This window comes from Elgaria multicarinata, chromosome 6 (genome assembly GCF_023053635.1).
Source record: "Elgaria multicarinata webbii isolate HBS135686 ecotype San Diego chromosome 6, rElgMul1.1.pri, whole genome shotgun sequence".
NCBI lineage: Eukaryota > Metazoa > Chordata > Lepidosauria > Squamata > Anguidae > Elgaria > Elgaria multicarinata.
Window position 1 is genome coordinate 88,233,458 of NC_086176.1, and position 15,952 is coordinate 88,249,409.

Sequence of the window (15,952 nt, forward strand, 5' to 3'; positions counted from 1 at the left end):
CCTCATGGGTTGTAACTGAAATGACAAAATGAAAACTAATTAGGACTGGTACAGACGTACCTACAATTGCTTTAGAATTTGAAGATTTTATTGTGCATCTAGTATTTAATTAACCTGCTTTTCAATGTTATCTATGCTTTCCAGGTAAAGAAATGGACAATATTTGTTTGCTATTCACTTTAACTCCTCATTGACATGTGAAGGAATGATTTTCAATTTGCTTTTGGACTAAAAATGTCTGCAGACATTAAAAAAGGAGCATATTATTGCAAAACACCGATCAAGAAGTGGAGCCACAAATAGCTAATCCTGAAGAAATACAATAAATGCTGGTTATGGTGCCATGCTGGAGTGGAGTTAAAGCTGTATCACATAGGTAGCCCACGTCTTCTAAATTATGGAAATTTTGTGGAAGACGTTGACTTGGATTTCGTGCTTAATTATGGTTTTGTCAGAATTTCACGGTGACAACAGGCTTTCATATAGTTCTCAAGGTAGGGATCCAACTTTTTAAGCTATTGTTTTTTTTGCCACTTATTTCTGTTAAATAGTTTTCCTTAACATTGATATTTATATTCATTGCTAGAGATCACAGAAGATTCATGAAGTATGATTTATAGTTATTCTTTTGGAGAATAGAATTGAAAATGTATATGCCTTTATTAGCAAATTGAAGTCAATATTTTAATTTGTTACTTCATAATAAAAATATCTTTAAAATTAAATGGTTGTTTAAGTATCTAATGGTGCAGTCCTATGCCTGTTTAGACAGAAAAAGTCTAAACATTGTTGCGTGGGGAATGCTGGGAGTTGTAGGACTGTTTTCTGTCCAAACAAGCATAGGTTTGTGCCTTAAAGCAATTAATATAGTCCAAAATGTCTTAAAATGCTTGCATTTTGTGTTTTCATTAGAATATAATAACTTTACACCGCAGCCAAGACTCCATGTGCACTGCAGTTTATATGCTGAGTTCCTCTGTGTGCAGGTTCCCCCCATTAATTTGAAAGGAAATAGTGGATTTGCTCAAGCAAACAAACCCCTGCATAGATGTATTTCTTCCATTGAAATTATTTGGTAATTCTTTTTGTGCACTAATTGAAGCTTATATGTCCTTTACTGACCATTGAATAAGCACACTAATCCAGGACAATTATATTTACTTGTGCTCTCTTGAAATTAATGGGGATTGCTGGTATGAAACTGTAGCATGAGATATTTACAAAACAATTATTTCCATGCATTTTTTTCAATAGGTAAATATGTAATTACTTATAACCTTCCAATAAACATTAGGCTGAAATGTACAAATCATATATTGGAGTAAGCAGAATACTTAACAAGTGTACAAGAGATGAGCAGAATTTTTATTAGGGCTAGAATAATAATTTTCTTTAAGAAAATGGAAATTTTATTTAGTAAAGGAACTGTGTGTTATTAAAACAAAATTTGAACGTGCTTGGATATAGTAAAATGTGTATAATGTTGTACTACTCCTTCTTGTGTCCTGTTATATTCTCTTCTCTTTTATGCCCATTCCATGGACTGTTTTACCATATGGTTTCAAAGAGGAATTCCTGTCTTACCTTGAACACTACCAACTAACAATCCCAATAAAGGTTGATCATAATGGAGCCTTCCTCAGCTTTACTGTGAAAAATACTAAGCCCTTGAGGAGAAAGAAGAGGAGTACTGAACATTATGACCAAGAACTGGCAGTTTCTAAATTATTTTTTAAACTTTCTGCCTATGGCAAGCACTTTCATTTAAACCTGACTCTCAACACAGATTTGGTCTCCAAACACTTCACAGTAGAATACTGGGGGAAAGATGGACCTCAGTGGAAGCATGACTTTTTAGACAACTGTCATTACACAGGATATTTACATGGCCAGCATGGTACAACTAAAGTAGCATTAAGCAACTGCAATGGTCTGGTAAGTGCAAGTCATGTATTTTGGCACGTTGATATTCTTGATTCTTTAAATTATGTGCAAAGAAGGAAACTGTCCACAGTGATATATCTCAATTACAATTCTTACTATTTCTTTTCTGGATGTATTGTTATCCTATTCCAATAACTTTGTGTTCCAATCTAGAGAAAGATAAGCATAGTGTGTATGTGAGTAAGCCCTATTGAACACTGGGACATACTTCCAAGTAAATATGACTAACTTTCTCTGGAATTGGCCTGCATATCCTGTATGTTTTCCAATGACTATGGTATAATGTATGTGACTGTTGTTTTTGTATGTGGGTAGGCTTATTGATGTAAAATAACAATAACAAAATAATGATTGTGCATAGCCACATGCACTCTGCTAAATATACAGGGTGTGCAAAGTCAGGGGGGGAAAACACCAAAGTTAAAAAGCTTGTGTTAGTGGAGAGAGCTAAATAATATTGTATGTTTGAATGGATATTTTAAGTGTAAGGGGAATCATTTTCAAAGAGCCCTTCAAAGCTGCTCCTTTTTGGTGGGTGTCAGCAACCTTAGCTCTTTTCTCCCTCGGTTTCAATAGTAGTAATTCTACTACAGAAAAGAGCCAGTCACTTTTTAAATAAAAACATATGAATAACTATTGAAGAGATTAATAGTGAAGAGACGTTACATTACTATATAAGCCATATTCATTGTTAGTCACGATTCAGAATGGATTGTTAATCCATTAAACAATTTACAGTGCAATTCTATACATGTCTGCTCAGAAGTAAATTTCGTTTAGTTCAAAGGGTCTTACTCCCAGGTAAATGGATAAAGAATTGCAGCTTTAATCCTTTTACTTGCTCACTCTCCTTTCAGCTCCCTTTTGTGCTTTCAGATAGGTACTGAATGTTGCTCTTCCATTTTAAACTACAAGCAGAATTGCAATTGACTTTCCACACTATCAGCAGTATTGCAATTTAGCTATGTGCTTCCGCCCCTAATACGTTCTGTCTGCACCATTGGGGCCATTTGAAGATCACACAGTCATTGCCCTGGTTCACATGATCAACAAGTGCATGCTGATGAATGCCAAGTGCAATTTTCCTAATTACCCACTCTGGCATGGCTTGTCATGTTGTCTGAATCCAGGTGGGAAACAATCCTGAAATAAACCATGGCCTTTGTGCCATGATTCTAGCCTTTGTACCATGAATCCCACAAGTCTTGGGCATGGTTGGGACTATAGCCCTTTTCTGTGGAGGTCTGCACTCCCATTCATCCATTTTTAATAAAAGGGTGTGTGTGGTCTTTAGCAATGCAGAGGAATGAAGTTTTGAAATAAGACAATAAAAGCATATTATTCATTAAATTATGGGTTGCTGATGGAGTGATCATATTCTTGTTCATGCTAAAGATGTACACACATGCTGTAGTGTTAGAATGCATGAGTGCTCAACACTTGAAGCAATATAAATAAATAAAACCTCTAAAAGTTCACAAAAGAGTGTGTGTGTGTGTGTGTGTGTGTGTGTGTGTGTGTGTGTGTATAGGTAGGAAGATGTTTCATTTCATGTCACAGGCCAGTAGCAACTGATGAGGTGGGGCAGCCTGTACTGGGCATTGCTGACTACTCACCAGCAACATGTCTGCCTGCTACTGACTAAACTGTTCTTCGCCTTTGCAGTCTCCAACAGATCTCTATTGATAATGCCATGGGGCTCATTTGCCTCTTAGGCCTCAGCTAGACCTACCTGGTCTAGCGCGCCAGAGGGGTGAGGATCTCACGACCTCCCCCTCTGTTTACATGTGGTGCACGACGACCCCAGAGGGAGCTCTGTGCCCCATGTGAGTAATTGCGAGGAGCCAGGACAAACCGTGACGCCCGCCCACCCATTCCGCAGTCTCGGGATCAGCCCGAGACCACGGAAAAAGCAGGCTCAAAGGGTAGGGGAAAGATCCCTCCCTGCTCCCGGATCCCCTGTGTGATATTCTGGAATAGTGCCCCGTCTAGCTATGGCCTTAGTTAACCTTTCAGTAGCAGCATCCTGCCTCACCTCCCTGGCTGCTGGTTTCACAGGTAATAATCAACAATTTCCATGTGTTACCTGTGCAAGCAAATTCCATATGGGAATTGCAATAGCAACGGATGCAATATTGAGGAGGGTTGAGAAGAAGAAAAATGTTGATATTTGAATGCTCTGAAAATGTAGCATTACCACATCCTCCAGGAAAAGCATCTGAAATGCCTGAATCACATGGGCAGCTGCTGTACAATTATTATTGTGCAAAAATCCTAATGTCTGAAAAATCATAAAAAGAAAACAAATTAAAATAAAATTTCAGTTATTAGACAGGAATTGCCATCTGTTTTAGAAGTTTGCTCCGTGTACAAATTTACAGCATACATAGTGTTTTTCTGAGTATATAATACATGAAATTAGATTAACAGGAATCAAAAAAATATTTCAGTGGGAGGGTAGTATAAGTTCCTCTTATGAAATAGTAGATACATCAAAATACATTTTCCTGTATTTTCCTAGTACATCTATTGGACGAGTTGGAGAAAAACACTTTTGGCCTACAAATGTGAAAAATGTGGAGGAAAGATGAACCTTTGTTACAGTATCAATGGTGATATATTATAGTAAAAGGTGTACAGTCCAAGCATAAGCAGTGTTTTTTGTAAGCAGTCCACTTATTGATGGGACTCTGGGTTATTTCAGCAGTATGTCTTGTATGGAAAAAGACTTGTACGGTTGTACTATAATTCCAGCCTAAAAATAACTGTGGAGTAGTCAGTTACAAAATGATAAAAGAGCATGCCATGTTTGGAAACCAACACACTACTCATTACTGTAGTAAATCTTAAAAGTATATAATCTTCAATATGTGGAGATTGTTTTACTATTCTGCACAGAGACACCCACCCATGACTGGATATCAAATATACTTAGGTGTCTTAAAGTTTCATTACCTTTCAGAAATGTGATTATTGATCAGAATTCCTCAGTGTTGGAAATGGGCCCATTTCTGTATTGAATTGGCTCTTGTTCCCATGCTACTCACAAGCAGTAACTACTCACAGCATCCTTTCTAAGGACTGTGCTTCCCACCAATTCCATGTAGAGTTTTACAATCCTTAAAGGTTTATGAAAATCTCAGGCCTTGTGGCACACACAGGCCTGGATTTTCTGCTGTGCCTACATTTGGAAGGGAAGAGGAGATGCAAGATTCTCTTCCTGGTTTTACAGTCCAGTCCTCACCGTAGCTGGATCCAGAGAGCTCACACATGAGGATTGTATGCCAAGAGGAATAGCTGATCTTTTTTCTTTTGAAGAATGGACTCCTCTGCCACACTGCAAACTGCTTCTGAAACTCACCTCAATTTCAGAAGCAACTTGCCACGTGTCATTGGGGGTGGTTACGTGAGAAAAGCTGTTCAAGGGGGAAAAGTCTAAACTTTGCTTGGGCTTACAGATAATTGTACATTAGACTTTGACAGGGAATATCTAGGTTCAAATCTTTCTTCATGCATAAAGGTCAGTGAGTAGCATGGAGCAAATCGCTCTGTCATAGTCTAAAACCTCACAGGGTATTGTTATAATAAAATAGGATAATCCTTCTTATGGTACTGCAATAGAAGGATGGTGTATATATATAAGGCCCAATAGCTGAAGCTTTCTGGGCAGTTCAGAAAGATGACAAACCATAAATACAAGATAATAAAGCATAATATAAAATCTTAAACATACAAAATGTAAAACAGTTTAAACAGCTAAATCAGTTACAAAGATGCTGAACTTGATAAAATCTACCGACATAAATACCCACTATCTGCCATCAAATGCTTGGAAGTAGAAGACATTCTCAACTTGGCTCTGAAAAGATGAGTGTTGGAACCAGGTGGACTTCAGTGGGGAGAGCGCTGAAGTTGGCGGGGGTGGGGAGACACTCAGAGGAAGGCCTCAGTTGTTGATCATAGTATCTGGGTAGGTTCATGTTGGGAGAGGTGCTCTGTCACATATATATGTGAGAGCTAAATAAATAAAAGACTATTCTGAACTTATAGTGGTAATTTCCACACATATCCATGAATAGGACACATTGCTCTTTTCAGAATGAGTTTTTTTTTTTTTTTTTTTACAGAAAAAACATTTGAAGAGGGCTTCAAAAGGCAAAGTTAATTACATTTTAGGAAAGTTAATTAAGGGTGCAATCCTATTGGGATGGCCATAAGCCTTGGAATGCGGAGGCTTACAGCTGCCTAATGCCTAGTGAGAGGAGCTGCAGAGTGCTTCTGCTCTCCTCCAAGCTCTGCATTATGGCTACATGGACGTTTTTGCCCATCTAGTTGGAGATCTGCAGAGTGGGAGGGAAGGAAGCTGCAGAGGCCTGGGGATACTTCATAAGTTAGCCTCCCGAGTCCTCTCTCCACCAATTGACACACCCACTTGCTCTCCTCTCTTTTGTGACCTTGGGGAAGCAACTGGTGCAGTCCTTTCTGTGGGTGGGTGGGTGCTCTATCTGCTGTCTCCAAGGTCATAGCATTGTCTCTGACTCGGATCCAGGAACCCAAATTATCCTATGGATCCCCAGACTTTGTCTTGGTCCATGGGATTACTTCTTCCAATGTAGGCCAAGGAGTAAAGGTATATGGTGCACCATGTATGGCTAGGATAGTTTTTTTGCTGCTCATTCTCAAGGCTGTAGTCTTTTCCTTGAAAAAAGTGCTGATTACTGACTTCCTTTTACCAAAAAATTAAATGGAGAAAATATTAGTGAGTGTCAGCTTTCTTCTTTGGTGCTAGTTATTGAAGAGTTTTCATTCTTTATAATACAAACAAACCACTATTGATGTGAGACTGACGCCTAATCTACACCAAGCAGGATATTGCACCATGAAAGCGGTATATGGTCAGTGTCAATGGGCCCCAACAGTTGTCACTGCACTTCAATACTGCTATAAAGCAGTAGTGTGGCTCCTGCCTTTTATATACCGCTTTTATAGTGCAATATCTTGCTTAGTGTAGATTAGGCCTCAGTCTCACAACAATAGTCGTTTGTTTGTATTATAAAGGCACTGTGCAGCTATTCTGTTTTTCCTCCTTAACAGAGGTTTTTGTAACAGAGTGGATGGTGGGAAAACAAGGGTTAGAAGTGGAAGACAGTCCAGTTAACACAATCACTTTGGCTTAAACACTGTGGCCAGGCACCATTTGCCTAACTGCCTGCCTGAGTGCAGCTTGTTGTTTTGTCCAAACCTAGGCAGCATGGCTTGTTTGAAGGGGAAACCACCCTCAAATAACCCAAGAACAGGGCATAGGTTACTTGAGGGTTGTTTCCCCTTCGAACAAGTCATGCTGGCCGGGTTCAGATGACACAACAAGCTGCACCCGGGCAGGAAATTAGACAAATGTCGCCCAGAACACAATGGCATGCCACATGTCTTAAACAAGCCGCTGTCTTTTTGAAGCCACAGTACTTGTGCAAAGCAGGCCAATGTTGTCTGAACTGGCATAAAATTCTGTGAATGAGGCAGGCCAATTGCAGTTTCATCTGGAAATACTATCATTTACAATGTCTTCAGACCTGCTTCACACTAAATGCTCACTATCACATTTCCTGGTAGCTGCTTCATACAGCAAACCATCTATTAAGGTGTAGCAACTCTCCATGCATATCAACCCCTTGCTGTGCATGCTCTACTTACAGCAGTGTGGAGAATCACATGGGAAGCTACTGCACAAAAATAGTTTACAGTACATTGAAGCCACCACACAGTTGCAGTTGCTGTTAATTTCTGTTTTGTTTTTGTTTTTTGTTAAAAGATATATTCTTGTGCTAAGTTGAAGTGTTTCCTGTTGGTTTAAAAACATTTTTGTTATTTGATTGGCTGTTTTATTTTGACGATACATTGTTATATACCTTGGGTTGTGTTAGAAGAAAAGGTGTATACACATTTTAAAAATAGTAATAAATAAATTAAAGCAGGATCCACGTTGCAGCCATTTTGTGTGAAAGACCTCAATGCCTGAGCTTAGAACACTGCACTTCATTCTCTTTCAAATCACAGTTGCTGGAATACATTATCAGAACACCTTATCAGTTATGTCATCACAGCTTTTTCCAACTACATGTTAGTTTTGGACATGTAGGCTGTATTTGTTTAATGCAGTGGTGCTTGTTACTCTTAGATCCTTTTTCTTTACTGATTTTAATTGAATAAAATAGCCCTACTTGTGTCACCAACGTTTTTGTGAGTTAAGAGAGATTTATTACAATTATTATTTCATATTTCATTTGGCGAAACTCACTGCAATGTAGTTCATATTGATCAGACATTACTTCATATTTCATTGGGTTGCTAGTCACAGGAAGTCCCAGTATGCTCGGTTTTAGTATTTTCTGTGCTGAGAAGTTTCCCTCTTTTGTACTGCTTTTGGCCATTAGTACTAATTGTCCTGAGGAGATAAAAAAAGGTTCATATAGATACGTTTTTTAAAATGGTTGCAATTGGATAAAAATGTAGAAATGTGTGTGTTTTTCTCTCCTTTCACGTATTCCATGGTATTGTTGCTTGAGCCAAACAATAATGGGAGAAGAGGATAGATATATTCCATCACACAGGGCATGTCTACAATAGTCTTTATCCCGGGGATCGTCCCCGGATTGTCCCTGTGTGTCCACATGATGCACAGGGGAGCCCGGGAGCAGGTAGGGATGATCCCTCCATTTCCTCGGGATATTTGCAGACACTTTCCCCTTGGCTTTTCCCACAGTCCTGGGATGATCCCAAGGACTACAGGTAGTGTGGGCACCCATCCCGGCCTCTTCCCTCCTCCCTGCGAGTAGTGGGGGTCAGCAGAGGGAAGGAGCATGGACGGGGGGGAGTCCAGGGACATCGGGGCTGGGTTAGGGGTTAGGGCTTTTCTCCCTTTTTTTCTCCTTCCTTTGTTAAAAAAAATGGTGGGTGCAACGTCCTGCTTCCTCCCTGGACATCATGTGCTGCATGTGAACCCAGGGGGAGGATCTCGCGATCAGCATATTGCAAGATCCTCCCTGCTCGTTCACATGCCCACAGTACCAATATCTATCTATACCAATATCGATCTATATTTTTCTCTGGGAATGTTAACATTCCCTGCATTAAAATATATTCTGTGTGGACATGTGGGGTGCAAAAACACAGCTGAAAAGGACATGAGTAAATCACTATAGATAGATGGGGAAAGATCGTACTGAGGTATGCAGGTAAGCCTACATTTTTAACGGGATCCCTGCCTCTCCTCCCCAAACAAGTGTGGGTTGTGGGCTGCATATGCATACTACCTCCATGCCACCAGCAATGACTGCAGCAGCAGAGAGCAACATGCAAGTGTGAGCTATGAGCTGGCTGGGCTGAGAATTCAACTGAAGGGAAACAAGTGTCTTGCTTCCTTTCAACTTGAGGTCTAAAGGGGAAAGGAATTGGATGTGTATCCTCTGGTCTAAATACTTAAAGGATACTTTAAGCGGTTAAAGGGTTTTCCCCAAATACCCAGCTGAAATTTCCCCAGCCGTTTAGACACACTTTTCTTCAGCCTAGCCCAAGGCTCTGAGATGGCTTCAGGAACTGAAGGGGAGAGAACACAAGCCCCACGGCTCCCTTGGATGATATTTGAGGGACTTTATTTAGGGTGACCATATGAAAAGGAGGACAGGGCTCCTATATCTTTAACAGTTGTATTGAAAAGGGAAGTTCAGCAGGGGTCATTTGTATATATGGAGAATTTGGTGAAATTTCCTCTTCACCACACCAGTTAAAGCTGTAGGTGCCCTGCCCTCTTTTAAATCTGGTCACTCTAGTATAGCTCCTGCAGCTTTAACTGTTGTGATGAAGAGGGAATTTCACCAGGTTCTCCATATATACAAACGACACCTGCTGAAATTCCCTTTTCTATGCAACTGTTAAAGATACAGGAGCCCTGTCCTCCTTTTCATATGGTCACCCTATTTAATTTCCATGTTCATCACTGAGCCCAAGCCTATCATCCATGATTACTTAAGGGCTGAATAATGAGGGGAGCTTGCTCACATATCTCCTTTGACACCCAAAGTTATCATGGGGGCTAAATAGTCACTGCTGCAGTCCTTTTCCTTGAGACCAGAAACATTCAGCTTGAGCACAGTGGATGTGCAAGCCTTGCTGTACTGGGCTACATGTGCTGCCTCAGCAGCCTCTTTGTTGTTGGTGTTATTATGTGTGGCAACTAATTATTATTATATAGCTACTCATGTCAGACAGGCATGAGAGCCTTCTTTAGAACAGAAAACAAGCCAACAGTGGAATGTGGCAGTGAGAGGGGGAAGGGCGAACATTCAAATGATCTTTCTAACTGCCATTCTGTGAAGGTACAAAAAGATTATTAAACTTTGAGATTCATTTTCTGCTCTTCCTTTCCCACTATAGTTACTTTAGCAATGAACAAGGAGGGGAAGGGGAAAAATGGAAGTGTGTTGAGAAGCTATTTTACCTTACATAGGAAAAGGGGAGAACTACCCATGTGAGGAGAAGTATGTAATGGCTTCTGAAAGAACCCCCCCCACAAAAAAAACCAATTACTTAGCTAACGTTATTCTTCCCCTCTTTCTCAAACACATGGAAGCATCCTTCTGCTAGAAGCTAGAAATACTGATGGTGCTATATAAATAAATAATAATAATAATAATTTGAATTATGAAGTTTAAGAATAGTTTTGGGTTGGGAGTTTGTTCCATAATGAATTAACCCCATATAACTCCCATATAACCCCCATTTTACACTTTTTGATCAAGGCCTCAAAAGGTGTAAAAGAATGTCTAGAAAGGGAACTTTGAGGCCATTGATATGATATATAATCTGAAATAATTCTGAAAAGCCAGTATCTTAAAAAAACCCACATACCTTCTTATGCCATAGGGTGCAAAGGAAATAGGAAAAAAGGAGCTATTGTTCTACTTCACTTCTGTTCAAATAATTGTACCAGTTTTAAAATTCAAGATCTAACTCTAGCATAAGGATGAAAGATGAATAACAGTGTGATTCTAGCCATGTTTATCCAGAAGTAAGCTGCACTGAGTAACTTCTAATAATCTCTCTCTCTTAGAATTTATATAACAATTATAAGTTTTCAACGTGCTTAATATACATTATGTTGTGTAATATTTACAATAATAAGGTATGTTAGTATTATTTCCCTCAGATTGCAGATTTGGGCTGATATTGAGGTATTGTGGCTTGCTTAAGACCACCTTATGAGTTAATGGCAGAAGCCCCAAGCAGATGAGGGAGAAAAACACCTTAGGCTCTCTTGCACATTCCACTACAGGCAGGGATAATTAGAGTTATTATAATCATTCTTTTTTGTAGCCATTATACTTGGGATTCTTCTCCATCCTGTTGCAGCTACAGTGGTAGTAATTGTGCTGAAGGATACTTAGGTTCCTCACCCCAAACAAGTTTCAAAATGTAACTTCTGACTCAAGAATGATTCCTCCTTTTCTGCCTTCAAAATCAACCCCCTTCATTGCATCTCCAGTCTGGCCATCAACTTTGATCCTTTCTGCCCTGCTGACATCAGGGCAGCATGATCATTGGGACCTGTCAATCACTCAGTAGAGTTAAAACTATAAAACTACAGCAGAAAAGGCCCTCCTCCTAGTAGCCACCTGCCTCACTTCCTGCCCCACTTGATGAGTATCATCAAGATACTCATGGAGAAGGACCCCTGAAGATGGTCTTAGGGTCTGGGCACGTACATATGAGAGGAGGTGTTCCTGCAGATAACCTGGCCCCAAGCTGTTTAGGGCTTTGAATGATAATACTAGCACATTGAATCAGGCCCAGACCTGGATTGGCAACCAGTGAAGCTGGAAAAGTACTGGCGTAATGTGGCCTTGTTGGCCAGTCCTCGTTAACAATCTTGTCCTGTTTTGGACAAGCTGAAGTTTCAGGACCATTTTCAAAGGCAGCCCACGTATAACGCATTGCAGTAATCCAGTCAAGAAATTATCAGAGCATGGATAACTGTAGCTAGGCTATCTCTGTCCAGATAAGGACGTGGTTGGTATATTAGCTGAAGCAGATTAAAGGTACACAAATGAGGGTGTGTCTGTCTAATTCTGGATTTTTGCCACCTGAACGTTTGTGATCAAGAATTCCAGGTACTCTAATTAGGAGACATTCTCCTTTTTTTAAAAAAAAATGCCTACTTCTATTTCACCATTTCAAAGAGGCACCATTGGTTACTTGGTAACATGCACCCCCAATACAGAGTCTTTCTTTGGCCTTTGCACAATTACAAGGGCCTTTTCTAAGTACATAATTATGATTACTATGTACGTCCATCTGAAAGATTTCCAGGTTTTTCCTTAGCAGGCTGGCTTGCTTGTACCAGAGATATCCTTCCCCCCACCCCACCCCAAAAAACACTGTGGTACATCAGAGAGCATTATAATTACCTTCCTAAAATCTCTAGGGCTACTCATCAGTTTGGAGAAGTCTCTTCTCACTCCCACACAATTCATCACTTTTATCAGTGATGACATCCTCTTGGTTCTGTGACTGCTCAATCTCTATTAGATTGCTACCAAGCTTTGTTCAATGTCATACTTTAGTTTAGCCTTCCCAACCTGGTACCCTCCAGATGTTTCGGACATAAACTCCCATCATCTTCAGCCAGCAATGGCCAATGGTCAGGAATACTAGGATTTGTACCCCAAAACATCTGGAGAGCCCCACATTAGGGAAAGTTGTTTTGGATCAACAGCCAAAACCACCAGGGATGCTTTTTCAGAAGCACCTGGCACTGACAATGTTTGTTGTTCCAAGTACCCAGTTAAGGATGTATTTTTTCAACTATAATGTTTTGGAGTGTCCTTTGTGTTCCAACACCATTAGTCCAAGGTTCTAAGTCTTCTGGTGTCTTATCTCTTCACTGATGAGTGAATCTTCTATTGCAATGTTTGGCATACACATCTGGCTTCTGAAGGTAGATGTCCTCTTAACCAAGTTCAATGCCTTGAACTTTAGCTAGGCTTTTTTGTTTGTTCCAGAGAATACGTCAGAGGCAAGCCCAAATAACCCTGCTGGTTAAATAGGGAGTCTTCTAAAGGGTTTGTGGCTTCCCTGAAAAGTTTGATTGTTTAGGTTACAATTGGCATCATAGTTATAAAATTTTATCACAACAAACATAGGATATTTATTTTCTCTTTTGTGTGGATTGGTAATATTCATATGCCCTTAAGACTGCTCTGGAGCTAGTGTAGAACGCAGCAGCTTGGCTGTTGTCAGGAGCTGCCTCTTTTCAGCATATAACTCCTTTGCCGAGGAAATTTATTTATTTATTTATTTATTTATTTATTTATTGCATTTTTATAGGTCTCTGGCTAACTATTGCCTACCATGCCAGGTTTAAGGTTTTGGTACTAGTGTACAAAGCCCTACACAACTTGAGACCAGGATACCTAAGAGAGCACCTTCTCCCTTTTCAAACTGCCCAGTTACTGAGGTCATCGGAGGGCATGCTCTTGGTGGATCCACGTGGACCTGTGGCTCGATTGGAATCCACCAGGAAAAGAGCCTTTAGTGTCGTGGCCTCTTCTCTGTGGAACTCTCTGCCACTGGAGGTCAGGCAGGCGCTAACACTAGGCTGCTTCTGGCGCCTCCTGAAAACATCTTTGTTTCGAGAAGCCTTGCTCAACTGACTAGCCACTCTTTTTCTGGTTCCTTTGTTTTAAAATTGAATAATTTTAATTTGCTATTTTAATCTTTCTTTTACTGTTCATATCTATGTTCACTGCTCTGGAATCTGTGTTAGATAATTGAGCAGTATATAAATGTTGTAAATAAATAAATAACTTTACTAGTTGGCTTTAAGCCGACTCATAGCTGTTTATGTTTCCAGGGGTAAACAATACTGGATTAGATTTCCTCAATTGATCCAAGCATCTTTTGCATGAATCATATCTCCATCTGACCATTCCATTTCGAGTGCTAACCAGATATCAACCTTTCTGCTACAACAAATGATACCAAATGTCCCCAGTTTTCTGCCAGAGTTTGCAGCAATCCTGTTTTATCAGTTGAGAAAAGTGTTTGTTTTCCCTCCATTCCTACTGATTTTAAGGATCCTGAAAAAGATGTTTCTGTCTTGCCAGGGAGCATGTTTATCTATTTATCTTAGACAAGATTCCATCTCTCAGTTGGGGCTGGGGTCTCTGTACTCTTGGGTATGGCTTCTTCTCCTGTACAAACCGACAAGGTTAGGGAGAGCTTTGGTAATGTAAGATAACCTTTCATTTGGAAGTCATACACTGCTCCTCTGAGTTTTTCAGTACAACAACACAGACACACACCACAATCATGTTCTGGACGAACTAGTTTACCTCAAGCAGTACAGCTTTCATTTAAAATGCACACTGAAGCTATTTCTACTTTTCATGTTACTGTTGATATCTCACTGATGTTTTCACATGGCCTGAAAGATCCTTTCTCACATGTCTAGTTAACATACTCTCTTGTTCACAAACAAGGGTTGTTCCGTGGGGCCTAACTCTTGGTTCTTACTTCCTTGATAGGCAAACCTTTTGAACCTCTGACCACCTGCTTCTTTCAGTGTTTTTAATACCTTGGTTCTAGGGTGACCACATTTTGGAAACCAAAATGGAGGACAATATGGCTGCCCTCAGGAGGTGTGGCCACCCCAACATGTCCGGCCCCCAAGGAGGCGTGGCCTCGGTCAGCATCCATTATCAGCATCCATTATCACTATCAGCATCACCATTATCAGCATCACCATCATTAGAAGCAGCAGCATTATTATCAATCAGCATCAACATCCATTATCAACATCAACATCATTAGCAGAGCAGCATCATTATCAATATCGCCATCAGCATCCATTATCATTATCAACATCAACATCATTACCAGAGCAGCATCATTATCAATATCAGCATCTATTATCATTATCAGCATCACCATCATTACCAGAGCAGCATCATTATCAATATCAGCATCAGCATCCATTATCATTATCAGCACCATTATCATATTCACCATCATTAGCAGCAGCAGCCGCTGTCCTCCCGGTACCTCCGCTGCCTGGGCTGGTCTGCCGCTGGTGTCCACCGCCTGGGTGGTCTGGGCCACTTCCGGTGGGGCGGGGAGCGAATTGACCCCCGCCCCTTGGGTCGTGTCGCATGTGGGGCAGGCCGGGGCAGGGAGTGAACTGCTGCGCTGACACAATTGCGTCAGCACAGCAGAAGGGATAGATTGGCCCTGCGGGGAGGAGCTGGAGGACGCCGTCCCGGAACTCTCCCAGCCGTCTAGTCCTCGCTCCCAGTGCCGATCTAGCCTTCTGCTGTGCTAGATTGGTGTTGGGGGAGGGTTGGAGGACCTGTTCCTGGAAGTCTGGGAATGAATCGTCCAGCCCTTTCCCCCGGTGAATTGGGGGGCAGTCCCGGTTGCTCTGGTGACCTCCATTTCTCCGGAGGTCTCCGGGGTTTCCCAGTGCATCTGGTCACCCTACTTGGTCCTCCATACTTTAGCTAATGAAGTGTTGATCTTCAGGACTGAGCTTCCACTTATCTGCTGTTTTTCCTGGTAGACAAAGTCATCTTTGTGCAGTTACACAAGAGGTTGGAGCCTGGGGATAGAAGGTCTCTGCTCACAGAAGGTGAATCCATCCAGTTTTGGGGGATTCCCCCCTGCACCTTGATTCACCCCATTCAGTAGTGTCCTGTGTAGGTTTTTCAGGGAACTAGAGGGGATGCCATGGAGAGGAGGGGGGGAGTTCACTTCCACAGCTCAATTAGACCACCTAAACCTGAATCCAACCCAAGTTATTCTGTACAGTCACACACTATGCCCTCCTTTTCTGCACCAGGAGCTTCATGTGTGGGTTTTCTGTTATTTATGCCTTCGGTGACTATCAGTAGATGGAATGAAGTGGGATGGCAGTGGCTCCATCTTCTCATCCCATAGATTAGAATCTACTGCTCATGGA

The 15,952-nt window shown here is 40.9% G+C and overlaps 1 protein-coding gene across 3 annotated transcripts in view; it reads left to right on the forward strand.

The window, feature by feature from the left end:
• The window catches only part of ADAMTS6 (ADAM metallopeptidase with thrombospondin type 1 motif 6), a 194,104-nt gene that overhangs the window by 12,807 nt on the left and 165,345 nt on the right, over positions 1-15,952 (forward strand). For all 3 annotated transcript variants that reach the window (XM_063128018.1, XM_063128020.1, XM_063128019.1), the window contains exons 2-3: positions 145-494; positions 1,568-1,935. In XM_063128018.1, the coding sequence (XP_062984088.1) occupies positions 398-494; positions 1,568-1,935 (465 nt within the window). In that variant the 5' untranslated portion in view covers positions 145-397. The remainder of the gene's footprint in view (positions 1-144; positions 495-1,567; positions 1,936-15,952) is intronic.